Source organism: Oncorhynchus mykiss, chromosome 15 (genome assembly GCF_013265735.2).
Source record: "Oncorhynchus mykiss isolate Arlee chromosome 15, USDA_OmykA_1.1, whole genome shotgun sequence".
NCBI lineage: Eukaryota > Metazoa > Chordata > Actinopteri > Salmoniformes > Salmonidae > Oncorhynchus > Oncorhynchus mykiss.
The window spans coordinates 59,863,937-59,882,898 of record NC_048579.1 but is presented as its reverse complement, the minus strand read 5'-3'; the positions used below and the strand labels follow the sequence as shown (position 1 = coordinate 59,882,898).

At 42.2% G+C, this 18,962-nt stretch overlaps 2 protein-coding genes across 2 annotated transcripts; one reads left to right on the top strand and one right to left on the bottom strand.

Moving 5' to 3' along the window:
* Positions 1–195: 195 nt before the first annotated feature.
* On the top strand, positions 196–6,172 carry LOC110490471 (hematopoietic lineage cell-specific protein). The gene is made up of 15 exons (XM_021563877.2): positions 196–338; positions 1,266–1,346; positions 1,549–1,622; positions 1,958–2,087; positions 3,244–3,354; positions 3,454–3,508; positions 3,625–3,735; positions 3,854–3,964; positions 4,054–4,109; positions 4,248–4,317; positions 4,408–4,556; positions 4,708–4,911; positions 5,036–5,201; positions 5,294–5,362; positions 5,558–6,172. The coding sequence occupies exons 2-15, from the start codon at positions 1,266–1,268 to the stop codon at positions 5,689–5,691; spliced, it is 1,521 nt and encodes a 506-aa protein (XP_021419552.1). The 5' UTR covers positions 196–338; the 3' UTR covers positions 5,692–6,172.
* LOC110490472 (protein LLP homolog) lies at positions 6,157–8,059 on the bottom strand. Its single transcript, XM_021563879.2, has 3 exons — positions 7,907–8,059; positions 6,881–7,109; positions 6,157–6,798 (listed from the first exon to the last, which is right to left on the bottom strand). Exons 2-3 carry the CDS (start codon positions 7,098–7,100, stop codon positions 6,629–6,631), a joined length of 390 nt encoding a protein of 129 aa, XP_021419554.1. The 5' UTR covers positions 7,101–7,109; positions 7,907–8,059; the 3' UTR covers positions 6,157–6,628.
* Between the last annotated feature and the right edge of the window lie 10,903 nt (positions 8,060–18,962).

Below are 18,962 nucleotides of genomic sequence, written 5' to 3'. Positions count from 1 at the left end.
CAACTGGTGCAAAGTCAATCTGGTGTCAAATCTCTGTATGATAAGTGTTGGTTACTCTTGGGCTATTTTTTTAAATTAAATATATTGGGAAAACAAATGGATGTTTATTACGGAATGAGAGTGTTTTTTAAAAACTAATTAACAAACAGCATTGTTTTGACTACAATTGTGTCCAACTTTGATACAGTAGCAAGCCCGTAGTTACTTGTATGGTATCGGCCACGCGCATTATTTCCTATATCAACAGTTTGCGTGACTATCCTCGTTCTGGTTGAGACTTGTGAAAATATACATTTGTGATATTATTGCAGCAAAGACGTTTGTCCGGTAACGCAAAGGTACGTATAATTACCATGAAATAATGTTTTTGTTTGAGTTAAGCATGTATCACGGTGATATTAGAAGTTCTTAACGTGTCTATCTTTCAGGAAGTTGCAGATAAGTTCTGTACTGATCTCATAGGCTAACGTTATATTGTTTCAAAGTTGGAGGAAGGAAAGGAAAGGAAGGTCTAGCCTACTTGGAAGATATAAATAGTTACTGTGTAAATATTAGCCAACTTATGTTTAGTTTTACTACTATTTTGGGTAAATGCAGACAAAAAGCACGCATCAAACAGGTGACTTTATATAAGCCAGATCCTTTTATAACCGTTATATTTTTTTATTAAATATTTTGTATGACCTTGTTCCTAAACCAAAATACCAAACGCATGTCCTCAAATTTACAACCTTTAGATATATGCACAAATACCAGACTTTGATAGTATGTGTAGCTGACGGTAACTGACTGCAGTTTGTGTGGTACAAGGAGAACGCATTAGGTAGCCGCACTACATTACATTGACATCAGGCTGGACAGCTGTGCCCAGCTGTAAGATACCCACCACTTCCATCAGGTTACTTTGTGTTTTGTTAAACTATTCATGAATAATGATAGTGTGTTATTTTATGATGAGAGCACTGCAGCTCAGTGCTGTATAAATAACTCAACTTCCTATTTTGTGATCAGCAGAATGAGACCATATACTTATGGTTAGCTGTCAGTATTTCCACTGACAAAGAGGAAGTGTTAAATGCCTTGGAGCTTATTTGTATTTGCAGGAACAGGTGATTATCCACAAGGTACATACAGTGTTTACTAAAGCAGTGTTTCTCAACTTGTTTTTTACACCAGGGACCAACAAGCTGTGGTCCCTCTTGTGTTTACACAGACACTATGCTTAGACTGACAGTACAAATCTTCTGTTTTGTTTCTCTTCCGAGATGTGGAAGTCAGTGGTGGGACACAACGTGAGCATAAAGGTTGCAGAGGGGGACGACTGGGAGACCGACCCTGACTTTGAGGTTAGCTACTGGGATGGAGGGAGCGAGGGTCCTTACAGAGCTAGTGTATTTACTAAAGCACTCTCTAATCAATATTTTCTCCCAGTGGAATTAACGTTTTGTTTACGTTTGGTCCGTAACCGCCTCAGTCCTGTTTTTCCATGACACCTTGGTCTTCAGACTACAGTTAGGTGATGAGAAGGACTTGGGTTCTGTGTTTCAGAATGATGTGTCAGAACAGGAACAGAGATGGGGGGCCAAGACCATTGAGGGGTCTGGTCGAAAAGAACACATCAGGTAACCATTGAAGACAGATCACAGTATGATTGGTGTTATGCTGTTGAAGAGCTATGGGGGATGGTTAGCTCAGCTGTGTATTGCAGCTTTACCTCTGTAGAAACAGGAAAAGGAAGTGAAAAACAGTGTGTAGGCTGTCAAGCATTTAGTCTTACCTAATATGGGTTGGTGACTGAGTAAATCTAAGGGTTAGCCACAGACTAGTGTAACTATGTAGTCCCGGGGTCAGCAGATAATGTAAAATGGGAATAAAGTTATGCAAAAAAGTTCTGATGTGTGTGTGTGTGTGTGTGTGTGTATATATGCATGTGTGTATGATCCCTCCATCTCCCCAGTGTATCAGAGCTGAGACAGAAGGTGTCCCAGGAGCATGAGGTGGGGAAGCAGAAGGAGCGAGCGGAGGCTCCCAAGGCCTCTTACGGTTACGGAGGGAAGTTTGGAGTGGAGAAAGACCGCATGGACAAGGTTAGGTTATAACAAGGCATCATGTGATGTTCATACACTACATAACCAAACGTATGTGGACACCTGCTCGTCGAACACCTCATTCCAGAATCATGGGCATTAAAATGGGGTTAGTCCCCTCTTTGCTGCTGTAACAGTCTCCACTCTTCTTGGAATTGCTTTCCAATAGATCTTGGAACAATCATGGGGCGGCAGGGTAGCCTAGTGGTTAGAGTGTTGGACTAGGAACCGAAAGGTTGCCAGATCGAATCCCGGAGCTGACAAGATCTGTCGTTCTGCCCCTGAACGAGGCAGTTAACCCACTGTTCCTAGACCAGTTAACCCACTGTTCCTAGACCAGTTAACCCACTGTTCCTAGACCGTCATTGAAAATAAGAATTTGTTCTTAACTGACTTGCCTAGTTAAATAAAGGTAAAATAAATAAAAAGAGAGAACGTGTTTCCTCTGCTCCAGAGTCCAATGGCGGCGAGCTTTACAGCCACTCTAGCCAACGCTTGGCATGGTGATCTTAGCTTGTGTGCGGTTGCTCGGCCATGGAAACCCATTTCATGAAGCTCCGGATGAACAGTTCTTGTACTGATGTTGCTTCCAGAAGCAGTTTGGAACTCTGCGGTCCCATTCTGTGAGCTTTTGTGGCTTACCACTTTGCGGCAGAGATGTTGCTCCTAGAAGTTTCCACATTCACTTTAACATTCACTTTAACAGCACTTACCGGGGCAGCTCTAGCAGGGCAGAAATTTAACGGACAAACTTGTTGGAAAGGTGGCATCCTATGACGGTGCCACATTGAAAGTCACTGAGCTCTTCAGTAAGGCCATTCTACTGCCAGTGTTTGTCTATGGAGATTGCATGGTTGTGTGCTTGATTTTATACACCTTGCGGCAACAGTTGTGGCTGAAATAGCTGAATCCACAAATCTGAAGGGGTGTCCTCATACTTTTGTATATATAGTGTATTTCGCTCATAAGGTCTTCAGTCAAGTCCAAATAACGCATGAAGCACAAGGCTTCCTCTAATGCAGTGCTGCTCACCCCAAAACATATGTTGTCAGACAGTACAGTTGTGTGTTCTGACTTATTGCAACTTTTATGGACTTCAACAGTTTATCTAAGATCGTTTCCAGTGTTGATGTATTATATGTGTGTAATTACCCAGGGGGCAGTGGGGCATGGCTACGTGGCGCAGGTGGAGCAGCACTCATCCCAGACCGATGCAAAGAGAGGATTCGGGGGGAAATTTGGAGTGCAGAAAGACCGTGTGGATAAGGTGAGGAAACTATACTCTTACTGACAAAGATATCACAGGATTTGATGAACAGGATGAGGGATCGTCCTGGTAATGAACATTCCTTCTCTCTCCCTGTAGTCTGCCATGGGTTTTGAATACAAGGGTGAGGTGGAGCAGCATACATCTCAGAAAGGTACAGCCTTCAGGACGTCTAATACACATACGTTCTGATTTCCAATAAGTTGACTGCATGTTGTTATCCTACCCAGCTACTCCTGGCATACCTCTCACCCTGCTTTTATCTTTCAGACTATTCAAAGGGTTTTGGAGGGAAGTTTGGGGTGGAGAAGGAGAAAGTGGACAAGGCTGCCTTGGGATACGACTACAAGGGAGAGACCGAGAAGCACCAGTCTCAGAAAGGTTAGAGGGGAACTGTAATGTGGGCTGTTTGTAGGTAGAAACGTTTCATGGTCAATTATTCATATTAGATTTCTAGTTCATATTTGAAACAACCTCATCCCTCACTCTCCCTCACCAGACTATTCCAAGGGTTTTGGGGGGAAGTTTGGGGTGGAGAAGGAGAAAGTGGACAAGGCTGCTTTAGGTTATGACTACAAGGGAGAGACAGAGAAGCATGAGTCACAGAAAGGTCAGTTACTCACAGTTGTAACCACAGTTGTGTTTGTAAAAGTCAAGGACCATGTCCACATTAAACTGACCTTTGATCTCCACGTTCAGACTATGCCAAGGGCTTTGGGGGACGCTATGGAGTCCAGACAGACCGCATGGATAAAGTGAGTCTTTCTTGACCCTGAAGGCTCATTATGACAGTAATTCTTGAACCATTTTACATTGACCTGTACAAACACTCAGGCTATGACGCTTACCCATTGATTGGAATTATGGTTCCGCAATCTCCATTCGCTCTATAGAGTGCAGTGGCCTTCACAGACATGGAATCCCCTACCTCTGCCTATGAGAAGACACTACCAATGGAGGCATGTAAGTATGCACTTTATAGTTCCTCATAAACATTTAGTTCACAAGTTGAAAGAGGAAAATATGTTTTTTGCTTTTCCGGTCTGTCTGCAGCAAGTGCAGGGGCAGGCAACCTGAAGGCTCGCTTTGAGAACCTGGCTCGGTCTTCAGACGAGGAGAACAGAAAGCGAGCGGAGGAGGAGAGAGCCAGGAGACAGGCTAGAGAGAAGAGAGAGCAGGAGGAGGCACGACGCAGACAACAAGTACTGCAATAAACATGTTACTCCAATAAACATGTTACTCCAATAAACATGTTACTCCAATAAACATGTTACTCCAATAAACATGTTACTCCAATAAACATGTTACTCCAATAAACATGCACACTGACACAGCGGTATGTATCTCTTGTAGGAACAGAACAGCAGGGAGGAGGAAGCAGAGCAGCATCAGCCTCCACCTGTTGAAGGGCATCAGCCTCCAGCTGTTGAAGAGCAGAGACCTCCACCTGTTGAAGAGCAGAGACCTCCACCTGTTCCAGAGACCAACAGGAAGCCCCAACCACCACAGCTGCCCACTGCCAGGGCAGTGCCTCAGATACCAAGAGATGAGCCAGTGGTAGATATCTCTGATTTAATTCAATACAACTCACTGATGACCTAACAACTGTAATTTCTTCTTCACCATGTTATTAAATGAATTGCTGAAATTCACACCTAGTCATTTTCTGTGGTCTCGGGAGGAAGAGGAGGAGCCAGTCTATGACCAGCCCCCGTGCCTGCCCCCACGGTCAAGTGACCTGCTGGAGGCGGAGCCATCTCAGGAGCAGACACCATCAGAACCAGAGCAGGAGGATGAGGGAGAGTATGAGGATATCTCACCAATACCTTTCCCAGAACCTGATCCAGGTCAGTGTGCCACACCCAGTGGGGTAGAGGGGATGGGTAACCCATTACTGTGTCATATCAAAGACTGACCCTTCCATCTGTTCCCTCTACAGCTGTGGATAATGACTATGAGGACCTGACATGCGGTCAGACCGCAGTGGCCATTTATGACTACCAAGGAGGTAGGTAGCCTACTGTATCAATGACTGCGTTGTGATATCATGTCACAATTCTCATCTATTTCTTAGTCATACTGTGATGTTGTTACTTCCATTGTGGATGAATACAGAAATCAATGCTAAACATTGCTCAACACAGAAGTCTATAAACCCTTTCGGAGACAAAATCCTAAAATAATGTTACTCTCACACATGAAGAGGCAGATGATGAGATCTCCTTCAACCCGGATGATGTCATCACCAACATAGAGATGGTGGACGAAGGCTGGTGGAAGGGACACTGTCACGGACGCATTGGACTTTTCCCTGCAACATTCGTGAAAATGATGTAGTGAGCATGCCTATACAGTCTCCAACACAGACATATACCTGAGCCCATAGGACCTGTGGGTCTTTTCACAGGGGGGACATCAGCATATTGATCCTATCGGACAGGTATAGGTAGATTGTACCGTGGTAGAATCTCAATTCCATACGCCTCTATCCTCACTTTCTCAATACCCATTGGAGAAGGAACCTCTGGCTTTCTCATCCAATGGGCTTTGAGGTGAGGAGGACGCAAGGAGTATACAATTGAGATTCTCCCCATGTTTTCTAATCAATTAATTTATATCTGGTCAGTAGTCATGACATATAATGGATAGTCATTGTGCTTCATATTGCTCAGGGTGGGGATGCATAAAAGCTGATTGCTAAATGTTCCAGTAAAATTCTCATACACTTGCATTTCAAATGATTATGGAAGTCATTTAGCTATGGAATGTTTTGTTTAAAAACCGCATGTAATCAATAAAATGTCTTAATGTACAGAAACACATTTATTTACTCCAACGTGACAGCCAGATGATATGGACAGTTTGTTACATGTATAATGAATGTCTTTGTAATGATGGGCTAGGCTACAGGAAGAGCAAATCAAACAGGAATGGAGCTACCAACAACAGCATTATTGGGGTAAAATGTAAAGAATATACCATCTTTTCTTCTGTATACCACAGCAATAAGAAAACATGGCTTTCATTCAAGTGAAGTATGTCAATGCAGTACTATACCATTGTGCCCAAAAATACAACTCTGTTGATTCCTTTCATACATGGGCTTACAGACAATGTGTTGCACAATATAGATAATTTGCCTCATATCACCATTTAATTTGAACATAAGGCAACTCAAGTTCACAAAGATCATGTATTCAATCTCCGATACATGACATTCAAGGATCATGTCTGTCACAGGTTTTAAGTCAGAAGTCCTTTGGTTTTCTCCAGGCTACCAGGCAATGCCCTTCTTTTTTTTGTTGGCCTTTCCTCCCGATTTCTTTGTCATGCGTTTGCCTTTCAGTTTCTTGGCCTGTCGTTGGCTCATCCATGTTGGGTACTGTCCGTGCTCGTCCAATTGGGTCGTTTTACTGCGCTTGCTGTCCATGTCCATCTTTCCATCTGAAAAGCAAAAAACAAAAGGTGTCAAAACTCAAGACATTGGAAACGATACAAAATGCTTGATCTACGTGTGTGTTCTCACCATCAACTTCCTCTCCCTCCATGTCTACATCCACTTTCTTCTCCTTTATCTTCCCAGCTGGCACCACTGTAGCTATGTCCTGAATGTCATTCATGGAGATCTCTCCTGTGCCACCGTGGGACAAGGCTAGCTTCAGCCGAGCCAGTTCCTTAGGGGCGTTCTTCGCTCTCTTCACAGCACGCATCTTCCGCTTCCATTTGCTTCGCAGACTTTTGGCCATTGTAAGGTTCTGAAAGACAGGGTTACATAATGGAAACACAGATCCACTTGCATAAGACATCTCGACTGGCTTTAACTCTAGTTCAGTGACAGCCTCTGCAGAGCCTAGCCATACATTGCACATGTACACAGCCCATCTGTAAATAGCCCACCCAACTACCTCATCCCCATATTTTTGTATTTATTATTATTTCGTCACTATGGCCTATTTATTGCCTTACCTCCCTAATCTGACTTCCTTTGCACACACTGTATATAGACTTTTCTATTGTGTTCTTGGCTGTACGTTTGTTTATCCCATGTGTAATTCTATTGTTTGTGTCGCACTGCTTTGCTTTATCTTGGCCATGTCATAGTTGTAAATGAGAACTTGTTCTCAACTAGCCTACCTGGTTAAATAAAATAAAACATACGATTGAGTTCTTGGCTCATGTAAACAACACTCATGCCATCAACTCCCATCATGCTACGTCAGCAAGCCAGCAAAGACATTCGTCTAGCCCAAATACCTCTCAATCATAAATCGAGGTTCTTGTATAATTAATCATGATGAATTGCCGTTAAACTGTCCATAATTTTACTGTCCTTGCAAGCCTCCACATAAACAGTCAAGTTAGCTAGCTGGAGTACTTAGCTAGCGTTTAACTAACGTGGCTAATAGCTACCTTGCTAAAGAAAACGAATTGTTTTTAAAACAATCGATCGGCCAATACCATTCGATGTTTTTGTACTTCAATAACTAGTATTCGGTGTATTCAATTTACTCGTATGTATGGTATTGTAAAAAATAAAAGCACGTTAACATACATAGACGTAGATGTATTCTCCGTACAGTTGATGCGCAGGCAGTACACACGTGTTTGTATTTTCGACAACCGTAAAGCACGTCAGACGGTCGTTATGTTGGACACATTTGCGACAACTTACGTCCTCTTAATTTACTATCACACTGTGAACTCGTATTTATTTAATCGAAAACCTATAACCTACATATTTCGTGTGATACATTATCAGTGGTGGATAACCGACGAACTTCCTGATGCACTTTATTCTCAATTTATCGATACGTATTATCAGCTATTCTGGTGCAGTTCACAGTTCTTTCAGGAGATGGTGAGCTCATTCTATACTGCAAGCCAAAGCCACCCGAGTCTCATTAATGATCATCCAATTATCCACAAATTCACATCTGCTCCAGAACAAATGTGTTGAACCACTTTGACCTCTGTCTGCAAAAAGCAAAGTATGTGAGTACAGTAAATTAGAAATTATATGTTATACCATCACAACAATTGAATGATCTACAACCATTCAAGAAAAATACATTATTGTTGGCATGGTTGAATATTCTTTATACTATTTCAATAGAATAATTTTCAAGTCTGCAGTTTCTTCTGGGACTACAGGTCATCTAGCTAAAGACCGACTGGGGTGTAAAATCCAAGGGCATGGCCCTACATACATTAGGCCTCCACTCTTCCCTAGGAGATGTGAGTTGAGCCCTGCGCCTTTCCAGCTGACCTCCTCGGCTCCCTGCTCACGCAAGTGGAGGCCAACTAGCCCCAAACTGCCCCCTCTTTCCTCTTCACATCCCAGAGGAACATTTTATTCGGTGCAGCCCCTCCTCAGCTCCAGCCCCTCAGCTTCTGTGAACTAAATAGCTGCTCGGCGCAGCAGGAACCATGCCCGGCGAGAAGGTCCTGTCATGTCCCTAAAAAAAATCCAGGATGGACAAAAAACCTATTTGGAGCCTTGGGCCAAATTGGGGTTCCGGGTTCACACTCAAAGTAAACAGTTGGTGGGGAGAAAACAAACTGAGGTGCTGACCATGGCCTATACCCACAGCGGGGGTTGTCAGAACCCCTTATTTTGTGAGATGGAAAAAAAGAGGGAACGAAAAGGGAAAACAGAAATCCCACATACTGACCTGTGCCAGATTCACAAACCACTGATTACGCAAAAAAAAAAAAAAAACGTTTTAGTTTTTGTAATTTTACCACCTTTTTCTCCCAAAGTTTGTGATATCCAATTACGATCTTGTCTCATTGCTGCAACTCCCCAACGAGGCCAAGGTCGAGTCAAGCGTCCCCCGAAACATGACCCGCTAACCACGCTTCTTAACACCTGCCCACTTAACCCGGAAGCCAGCTGCACCAATTTGTCAGAGGAAACACCTTTCAACTGATGACCGAAGTCAGCCTGCTGGTGCCCGCCCCACCACAAAGAGTCGCTATAGTGCAATGAGCCAAGTAAAGCCCCCCTGGCCAAACCCTTCCCTAACCCGGACAACGCTGGGCCAATTGTGTGCCTTCCTATGAGATTCCTGGTTGTGACACAGCCTGGGATCAAACCCCAGGCTGTAGTGATGCCGCAACACTGCGATGCTTTTCTTACTAACTTCTCAAATATCTTCTTACAAGTCTCCTTAAGATGTTTGTAGCTAGGCAACTGATTTAGCTAGCTATCTAGCTAGCAATGGCAATCATGTTAGCATATTTCGTACAGAGATTACTGTTCTAAAACATATTCTTGGGTTTAAAATAATCAATACTTAAACTTTTAGATGAAGTTTGAGTGAATTAAACATGCTCAATTGCTTTCATGAGCTTATTCTCTCACAGCCCTGAGTTTAAGACAAGCTATCTTGGAATTAAGAACATTTACAAAAGCCTTATTTTCAAGAATCTCTTAACTTTTTGCTTTATGAGAAACAGAGCAAGAACATTTCCAATAACCTTTTTGAGAAACGGCTACTAATGTTTAACTTTCTTCTTTAGTCTATAGTTAAGGAAAACAGCTCAGTTAAGAAGACATTTCTTCTTAAGAAGGTTTTGTGAATCTGGGCCCAGGTGACATCACCCTTGACAAACAGCTGAGGACCCTGTACCCATGGTGGTATTAGTGTTTTGACTCCCTCAATTAGGACCCTATTACTGTGGAGAATGGGTCTGTGTGCGTATAGAGTAATTAAGTCCCAGGGCATCATGTTCAGAAAGAGGCAGGGTCTACACACACACACACACACAGGAGCGCAGGTGGCACCGTCTTAAGAGGGCAGAGTAAACAAGAGGGCTGTCCTTTCAAGGAAGACAAAAAGGAAAGCCTCGTCTGTGACTGAATGTAAAAGGCTAATAGACTCTCTTCTGCCAAGTTAATATAAATATTCTTCATTTGATACCCAAAAGCAGAGTTGTATTCCTTACAAGTTTAGATGAAATAGCCTACGGTGTACGTACTAATATAACAGTAGTTGTATTTGTGCTCAGATCTAGGTGTGTTCAGATGAACAGTAGGAAGTTATCCTATTGGCTACAACAACATAGTTCTAAAGCCCTAAACATAGTTCTAAAGCCCTAAACATAGTTCTAAAGCCCTAAACATAGTTCTAAAGCCCTTTGCCTCTTTAGAAAGCAGATCAAATCTTACTTGGCAAATTTTGGTGAGCATGAGCGGTAGGTAGTCCAGGACATTTGACAGACTATGGCCTCTTCTTCCAAATATTCTTGTTGATCCAATACGCAGTAGTTACTCATCCAAAAAAACACATTGATTGAGCGATTCCCAAATCCATAGTGAGAGATATGAGTTGACAATCAGTGGCAAGGCACTGGGGGCTGCCTTTAGCATTCAGGTCAGGACTGACAGGCCATCTGTTTCTGTTTTCTGAGAACAGTGCTGTTGCTGTGCAGCACACCTCAAAGCCTCACTCTGCTGGATTCAGGTGTTGTTGAATAGGCTACTTTGCATTTGGTTTCTTATAACCTTTTTATATGGATCATCACTTGCAAAGACAGATGTATTACTGACAAGGTTGTATTACTGACAAGGTTATACGACGTAAAACGACTCAACAATATTATAAATAAAATTATGTTGTTTATACAGGGCTTTGAGATTTCAAAGTATTCCATATTTTCACATTAAGGGATATTGCAATGGTAAGACACGTTTGTATTAAAGTATTCAATAAAAAATAATGATTGTAGTGCATCTAATTTGAATATAACCAAAATGACCTAAGGGAGAATTTGGTGTATTCATTATTGTGATGTTTTGTTTTAGCAGATGCTCTTATCCAGAGCGTCTTACAGGAGCAATTAGGGTTAACTGTCTTGCTCAAAGGCACAGATAGATTTTTCACCTAGTCGGCTCAGGGATTGGAACCAGCAACCTTTCGGTTACTTGCCCAACGCGCTTAACGGCTAGGCTACCTGGCGCTCATGATGTGTAACTTGAACCAGGCACTATGGAATTGGAGGGAGGGAGGTGAGCGTTTACCTAGACTACCTCGTCTCCCAGGACGACAGATGGTGCAGGATGAGAGAGACAAAGAGCAAAGGACCAAGCCCACGTGAGCAGACAGGTATTTGACCTCTGCAGGGAAGAAATACCTCCTTGTTTTCTGTTTAGCTATATGTGTTATATCCTTCCAGTGGTGGAAATGGTACCCAACTGTCATACTTGAGTAAAAGAAAAGATACCTTAATAGAAAATGACTCAAGTAAAATTCAACCAGTAAAATTCTAAAAGTATTTGGTTTAAAATGTACTTAAGTATCAAAAGTAAAAGTATACATAATTTCAATTCCTTATATTAAGCAAGCCAGATGGCACCATTTTCTTGTTTAAAAAAATGTATTTACGGAAAGCCAGGGGCACACTCCAACACTCAGACATAGTTTACAAATGAAGCATGTGTGTTTCGTGAGTCCACCAGATCAGAGGCAGGGGATGACCAGGGATGTTTGGTTGATAAATGTGTGAATTTGGCTGTTTTCCTGTCCTGCTAAGTATTCAAAATGTAACAAGTACTTTTGGGTGTCAAGGAAAATGTATAGAGTAAAAAGTACAATATTTTCTTAAGGAAAGTAGTCAAAAATATAAATAGTAAAGTACAGATATCCCCCAAAAAACAACTGAAGCAGTACTTTAAAGAATTTTTACTTAAGTTCTTTACTCTGCTGTATCCTTCCATTGTTGAGGCTCTTTTCACAGTCAGTTCTCAGTTTTCATTGAACATTTATGTGAAATTGCTTTATATTTCCATAAGGGATTAAGTAAATTGTCTTTGATTTACAAAATGAAATTACTCACATTCGAAACGATTTAAAAACATTTTTTGAAGTTTGTGTATTCCAACAATTTGCAGTTAACATCATTACTAATCTGATTTTATGGGTCCCTTCCGATAAGTAGCCTATATACTTTGCACTAAATAATGACATTTAAAGTCCTGTGTGTGACTAAGTCCCCTCCAGCAGCTGAGCCCTATCTACATCACTAGCTCTGTACTGTAGCATAATGATATCGATTCCCTTAGTCCATAAGATACAGCTCAATGAAACTACTCCCACTGAGAAACAAGAAAAAAACTCAAATAAGAGCCACGGTTTGACTCAGAGACCCCCAAGGGGCGGGCACACACACACACACCTGACACACGTACACACACAGCCACACTCCTGACACACACAAACACATCACCAGGTCTGCAGGCAGGGTGTCTGGGGAGACAGCGTAGCGGAGCAGCAGTCTTGGGGCCTGTCCTTTCCCCCTGCCAGGGTAGTGTATATCCACTGGACTGTGTTGACGGTGTGTTCCTGTGCCTGCGGCTGCTACAGGGCCAGCTGAGCTGCAGCTCCCAGAGAGCCTTGCTGTGGCGCTGACCACATATTTCCCAGCCACACTTGGAAGGAGATTGGCTGTGAGTCGCTGTCTTGTTCTCCTGCGCCCCTAGAGCTTTTGCACTGTGGTTTTGTCCTTGCTGTTCTTGTAGGTCTCACTTCACATATAACAGGCTAACTGGCTGTTACTCTACTTGTTTCGTTGACACTGTTAGGTAGCGCTTGGGTTGTTCAGTGCCACATCTAGTACATGTAAACCAGCATTATAATGAATGACTAATGGAGCAAATCTTGAATGTCTGGAATCACACACCCCTTTCATCCTATGATTCTTGGACCTTTTGCATAATAAATGGGTCACTCTGGTCATGTCTTAGTTACATATGATTCTATCTTAAAGGAATCCAATCCATTGGACGTTAGTTGAGAGTCACTCAAATGTATCTATTCCCTCAAATTAGTAGGAGCAGATAACGGGCCACACAGCCAAACTATAATTGAATCAGTTCAGCTCACAGAGAAATGGGCCAAGCCAACCGTGGCTGGTACAGCTGAACATTCCAAGCCCGCAACAATACAATTGGTTTACTGCATCTCACCAAACAATAAATAGACTCATTAATAAATCAATCAAATTCTGGACAAGAAACAATAGAAAAATGCTCATCCCAAGGAAAATGGACTTCATTGGAGTGCCTTGCATGCATATTATGAGTAATGAGCACATCAATAATTCATCATTTTCATTATGCTTCTGATTGCGTTGCCCGCAATCATTTGTTTTAAATATACATTGCTGTCATAAGTGTCATGAAAGAAATCATGAAGATTTAGACTCAATGCATTATGAATGTATACTGAACAACAAAAAACACAACATGTAAAGTGTTAGTCCAGTGTTTTGTGAGCTGAAATAAAAGATCCCTGAAATGTTCCATACGCACAAAAGCTTTTCTTTCAAATTGTGTCCACACATTTGTTAGTGAGCATTTCTCCTTTGCAAAGATAATCCATCCACCTGACAGGTGTGACATATCAAGAAGCTGATTAAACAACATGATCATGTACCTTATGATAAAAGGCCATTCTAAAATGTGCAGTTTTACGACACAACACAATGCCACAAATGTCTCAAGTTTTGAGGGAGTGTTGAATTGGCATGCTTGACTGCAGGAATGTTCTCCAAAGCTGTTTCCAGATAATTTAATGTTAATTTCTCTAAAATAAGCTGCCTCCAACGTCGTTTTAGAGAATTTGGCAATACTTCCAACTGGCATCACAACCACAGACGATGTGTAACCACACCAGCCCAGGACTTCCACATCAGGCTTCTTCACATGAGGGATCGTCTGAGACTAGCCACCCGGACAGCTGATGAAACTGTGGGTTTGCACAACCAAAGAATTTCTGCAGAAGCTGTCAGAAACTGTCTAAGAGAAGCTCATCTGCGTGCTAGTTGTCCTCACCAGGGTCCTGACCTGACTGCTGTTTGGAGTCGTAACCGACCTCAGTGGGAAACTGCTCACCTTCAATGGCCACTGGCACGCTGGAGAAGTGTGCTCTTCACAGATGGCAAACAGCGTGTATGGCGTGAACAGAGTGCCCCATAGTGTTGGTGGGGTTATGGTATGGGCAGGCAAAACCAACGGACAACTAACACAATTGCATTTTATCAATGGCAATTTGAATGTACATGACGAGATCCTGAGGCCCATTGTCATTCCGTTCATCTGATGCCATCACCTCATGTTTCAACATGATAATGCACATACCCATGTCGCAATGATCTATACACAATTACTGGAAGCTGAAAATGTCCTAGTTCTTCCATGTCCTGCATACTCACCAGACATGTCACCCATTGAACATGTTTGGGATGCTCTGGATGGTTGTGTACGACAGTGTGTAGCAATTCCCGCCAATATCCAGCAACTTCACACAGCCATTGAAGAGGAGTGGGACAACATTCCACAAGCCACAATCAACGGCCTGATCAACTCTACTTTAAGGAGATATGTTGCTGCATGAGGCAAATGGTGGTCACACCAGAAACTGACTAGTTTTCTGATGCACGCCCATATCTTTATTTTAAGGTATCTGTGACCAACAGATACATATCTGTATTCCCAATCTTGTGAAATCCATAATCAGGACCTAATTTATTTATTTAAATTGATATATTTCCTTTATATGAACTGTAACTCAGTCAAATCTTTCATATTTTTGTTCAGTGTAATTGTCTGTCTTCTCATTGACGTCACAGTTTGCGCAGTAGGATCTTAATTTGATCACTCTTATTGCTGAGAATTTTCCCGCGGATGTGCTTTGTGATTTACAATAATTCACTGAAAACCCACACTAACACTCTGGTTATATTAACAGTATTGCACTTTTCATGCAGCCTACTTTTGGCCAGCTAATAGCCTAACCACCGATCAAGCAACATTATGGACTAAGCATGAAAATATTTTTGTTTCAGGAATATTTTGCTAGGTCAAATTAAGATCCTACATCGGTATGTCGGTTCCATTAGTCATTCTAACAGTGTCCCAACTGCAGCAGTTCCAGATATGCTAAGCATGTTAATGTCTAATCTACATACAGTATTTCCCAAGAGTCCAACAGACTGAGTTCATTCAAATAACATCCATTTGAATTGTTAGCTTGTTTTCATTTCTTATAATGGTTGTTCATGTTCAGCTTGTCCGTGAGTTGCCTCGCATCAATTTGGTCTCCACAGAACAGTAGCGGTGCTTGGGTAAAATTCCTGGGGAAGACAAGACCCCAGTGCATATCCCATGTAACAGACATGACCTACAGCATGGTTAAGCAAGTTTATATTTCTGACATTTCCAGACTACTAAACAACTATTGATTTAGAACCACAAAGAGTTACCGCAAGTCGCAAAGAAAACAGGAGCTGCCTCCACTATTCACTTCTGCTTAGTCTAATACAGTGACAACTAAAAGATACCAAAAACTATTTAGTCCAATCAACATTAGATAAATATGATGTGGCTGTCCATGGTTCAGATTTCTGTCTGCGCGTTCATGCAAGTAGAAAAACATGTTGACTCACCCAACTTGTAGAGAAACGCCAATGCCATCCTTCTCACTTTCATGTTGACTCACCCAACTTGTAGAGAAATGCCAATGCCATCCTCTTCTCTTTCATGTTGACTCACCCAACTTGTAGAGAAATGCCAATGCCATCCTCTTCTCTTTCATGTTGACTCACCCAACTTGTAGAGAAATGCCAATGCCATCCTCCTCACTTTCATGTTGACTCACCCAACTTGTAGAGAAACGCCAATGCCATCCTCTTCTCTTTCATGTTGACTCACCCAACTTGTAGAGAAATGCCAATGCCATCCTCCTCACTTTCATGTTGACTCACCCAACTTGTAGAGAAATGCCAATGCCATCCTCTTCTCTTTCATGTTGACTCACCCAACTTGTAGAGAAATGCCAATGCCATCCTCCTCACTTTCATGTTGACTCACCCAACTTGTAGAGAAATGCCAATGCCATCCTCTTCTCTTTCATGTTGACTCACCCAACTTGTAGAGAAATGCCAATGCCATCCTCCTCACTTTCATGTTGACTCACCCAACTTGTAGAGAAATGCCAATGCCATCCTCTTCTCTTTCATGTTGACTCACCCAACTTGTAGAGAAATGCCAATGCCATCCTCCTCACTTTCATGTTGACTCACCCAACTTGTAGAGAAACGCCAATGCCATCCTCCTCACTTTCATGTTGACGAAACGGTCTGTCACTCTGTCATAAAGTACCCACTTTTATTTTTTGTTGTCCCAGTCTACCTGGCTAAAATGCTTTCTCGCTAGCTTCACTTCCATTCATGGGCAACGTTAGCTAGTTACCATTAGCCTTCTACATCTCGCTTCTGTTTATATTGAACTTCCATCCTCTCAGGCCATGGGGCACAACAATGTATGAATTAATGGTTTGATAAGAATCGCCGTTATAGTCATTGGCCAGTACGGAGAATTAAGTAAAACCACAAGTCCAAATCTCTATCTCCATCCATGGCTAATTTAGGAAAGGGCTAGCTAGACACTGGAGAATAACACAACGAGATGCAATAATTCAAGTTGTTTCTGTTAATGATGTATGCTCTCAAAGCGATTTGATAGGAGAGACACCAAATCCAAGCTGGCTTCCCTTTACACTTCTTTTTTCCGCCAGGACCATTCACAGTTGAGCTCGCTCAGTTTAGCTCAATGCTGATTGGCAAATTTTGTATACTTTTTTTGACAAGGGAGGCCAAATGCCCTCTGGCATCCCTTGCATTCAATGCTAAGGGCAGAAACAATGTCATACTCATTTTGATGAGACAGTATCAGATAGATGGTCTACAAGAAAAGAGACATGCTTTCTCCTGTGAGATACATTCTCAGCCTCTTGCGAATTGAAGGAAAATTATGAAACACAGAGACGAAAGAGGAATTATTTTATGTTTTAAAATTAAATTTTTTGTCAAATGTTTGGGGAAGCTAGGCTTCCCTTGGCATCCATGAATACACGCCACTGCCACAGAATAAAAGCTTCCACTTAAGGAACAAAGTACAGATGTAGGATCTTATTTTGATCACTCCTTTGTTGATGAGAATCTTCCTACGCCGCAGGAAATGCAGATCAGCTTTGTGATTTACAAAAATTCACTAAAAACGCACACTAACGTCTGGTTATATTAACAGTATTGGACTTTTCATGTCGCCTACTTTTGTCCGGCTAATAGCCAAGGCAACGATCAAGCAACATTATGGACTAAACGTTCAAATCCTGTTGCTGCAGGATTATTTTGCCAAGACACTATTGGTCAAATGAAGATCCTACATCTGAAGCTCAAACTGTGCACAGCTGTCCCTGAGCCTTACAATAGGCTACCACTCAACAGAACTCTTTACAATGGAGTTTTTTGTCACTATTTTTCTCCTGACAAATTGAAATTATCTTGAAGGTCTGTTGTTCTGTTTGCTTGCCATTAGTTTGACCTTGGTGAATCCTCCTTGAGAGTTTTTATTCCTAATTCCCCTTTGGGAGTCCTCCATATGTCTACAGGATGTATTACTCTTAGCCCAGGCCTTAGCCCAGGGTCAGAAACCGCTTCAGGAAAATGATCTTATCTTTTATTATTCGTGCTGTGTCATGTTCCTCAATGGGCTCTTTCTATGAATTTATGCGTACATTAAACACTTGGCAACACTCTTTATCTCAACACATTAAGTTGCTCATAAAAAAAATACATTTTCATTCAACGCTAATTGAGGAAGTAAAACTGTAATTAAAAAAATTATGTTTTTTTTAAACGATGGCTTGACAACTTGTATCCCTAGTTCCCAGCTGCTAAGATTTCATCAAATCCCCAAAATATATACCAAATGCCACTGAGTCATGTCATAGTATTTGAGGAAAAGTATTTTTGTAAGACCTTAACGGTGAATTAGACAATGTTTGTTCTGTACTAAGATCTCTCTCTTTCCCGTTGGCATTTTCCATTTTGGTATGTTAGTGTCTCAGTGTGCTGGTGGTGTGGTGGGTTCAGTGCAGCGTTAAGTGTTGTTTTTGTTCGTCTAATTGATTTCAGGTGCTCAGAGAGAGGCAACGACGGAGGGGGAATGCTAAAATAGGAGCCAATTTACCAGGAGAGAAATGGGCCCACTGCTAAGTAGGCTTCATGCTTGATACTTCAAACCCAGTGCACCTCAGTATAGCCCAGTCATTTAACATTGGCTGTTTCCACTCTGTCCATTATAATCTCTCTCAGCACATGACAAGCCATGCTATCCCCTTGAGGTGTCTCCTGTTCTGTACCTTACTGATGATACGCTGGTTACACACAGACACTTATATAAGAGCAAGACGGAGAGGTCTGGGTGCATGGTGTGATCAGCCTGTCCCCCAGAGCGACTGCACACCACCACCACCACCACACACACACAGGTCTGTCTTTGCCAGGCATGGTGAGCAATCATCCCATGCCCTCAATGGAGAGGCGCGAGGTGCAGTTGCCAAGTCAACTGCTGGATAGCCATCCTGAGTGAGGTTCTCTGTGGAGGGGTATGGGGAGGGGCTGAGGGCAAAGGGGGCAGAGAGGGAAAGCCAGGGGCCTTTTTCTTGCCCACACCCACCCAGCTGGGGCCAATGGCAGCCAACATGGGAGAAGATCTCCTCACAGCATGTTTCACAGGCACAATGAAAGATGGTTTAGGATTT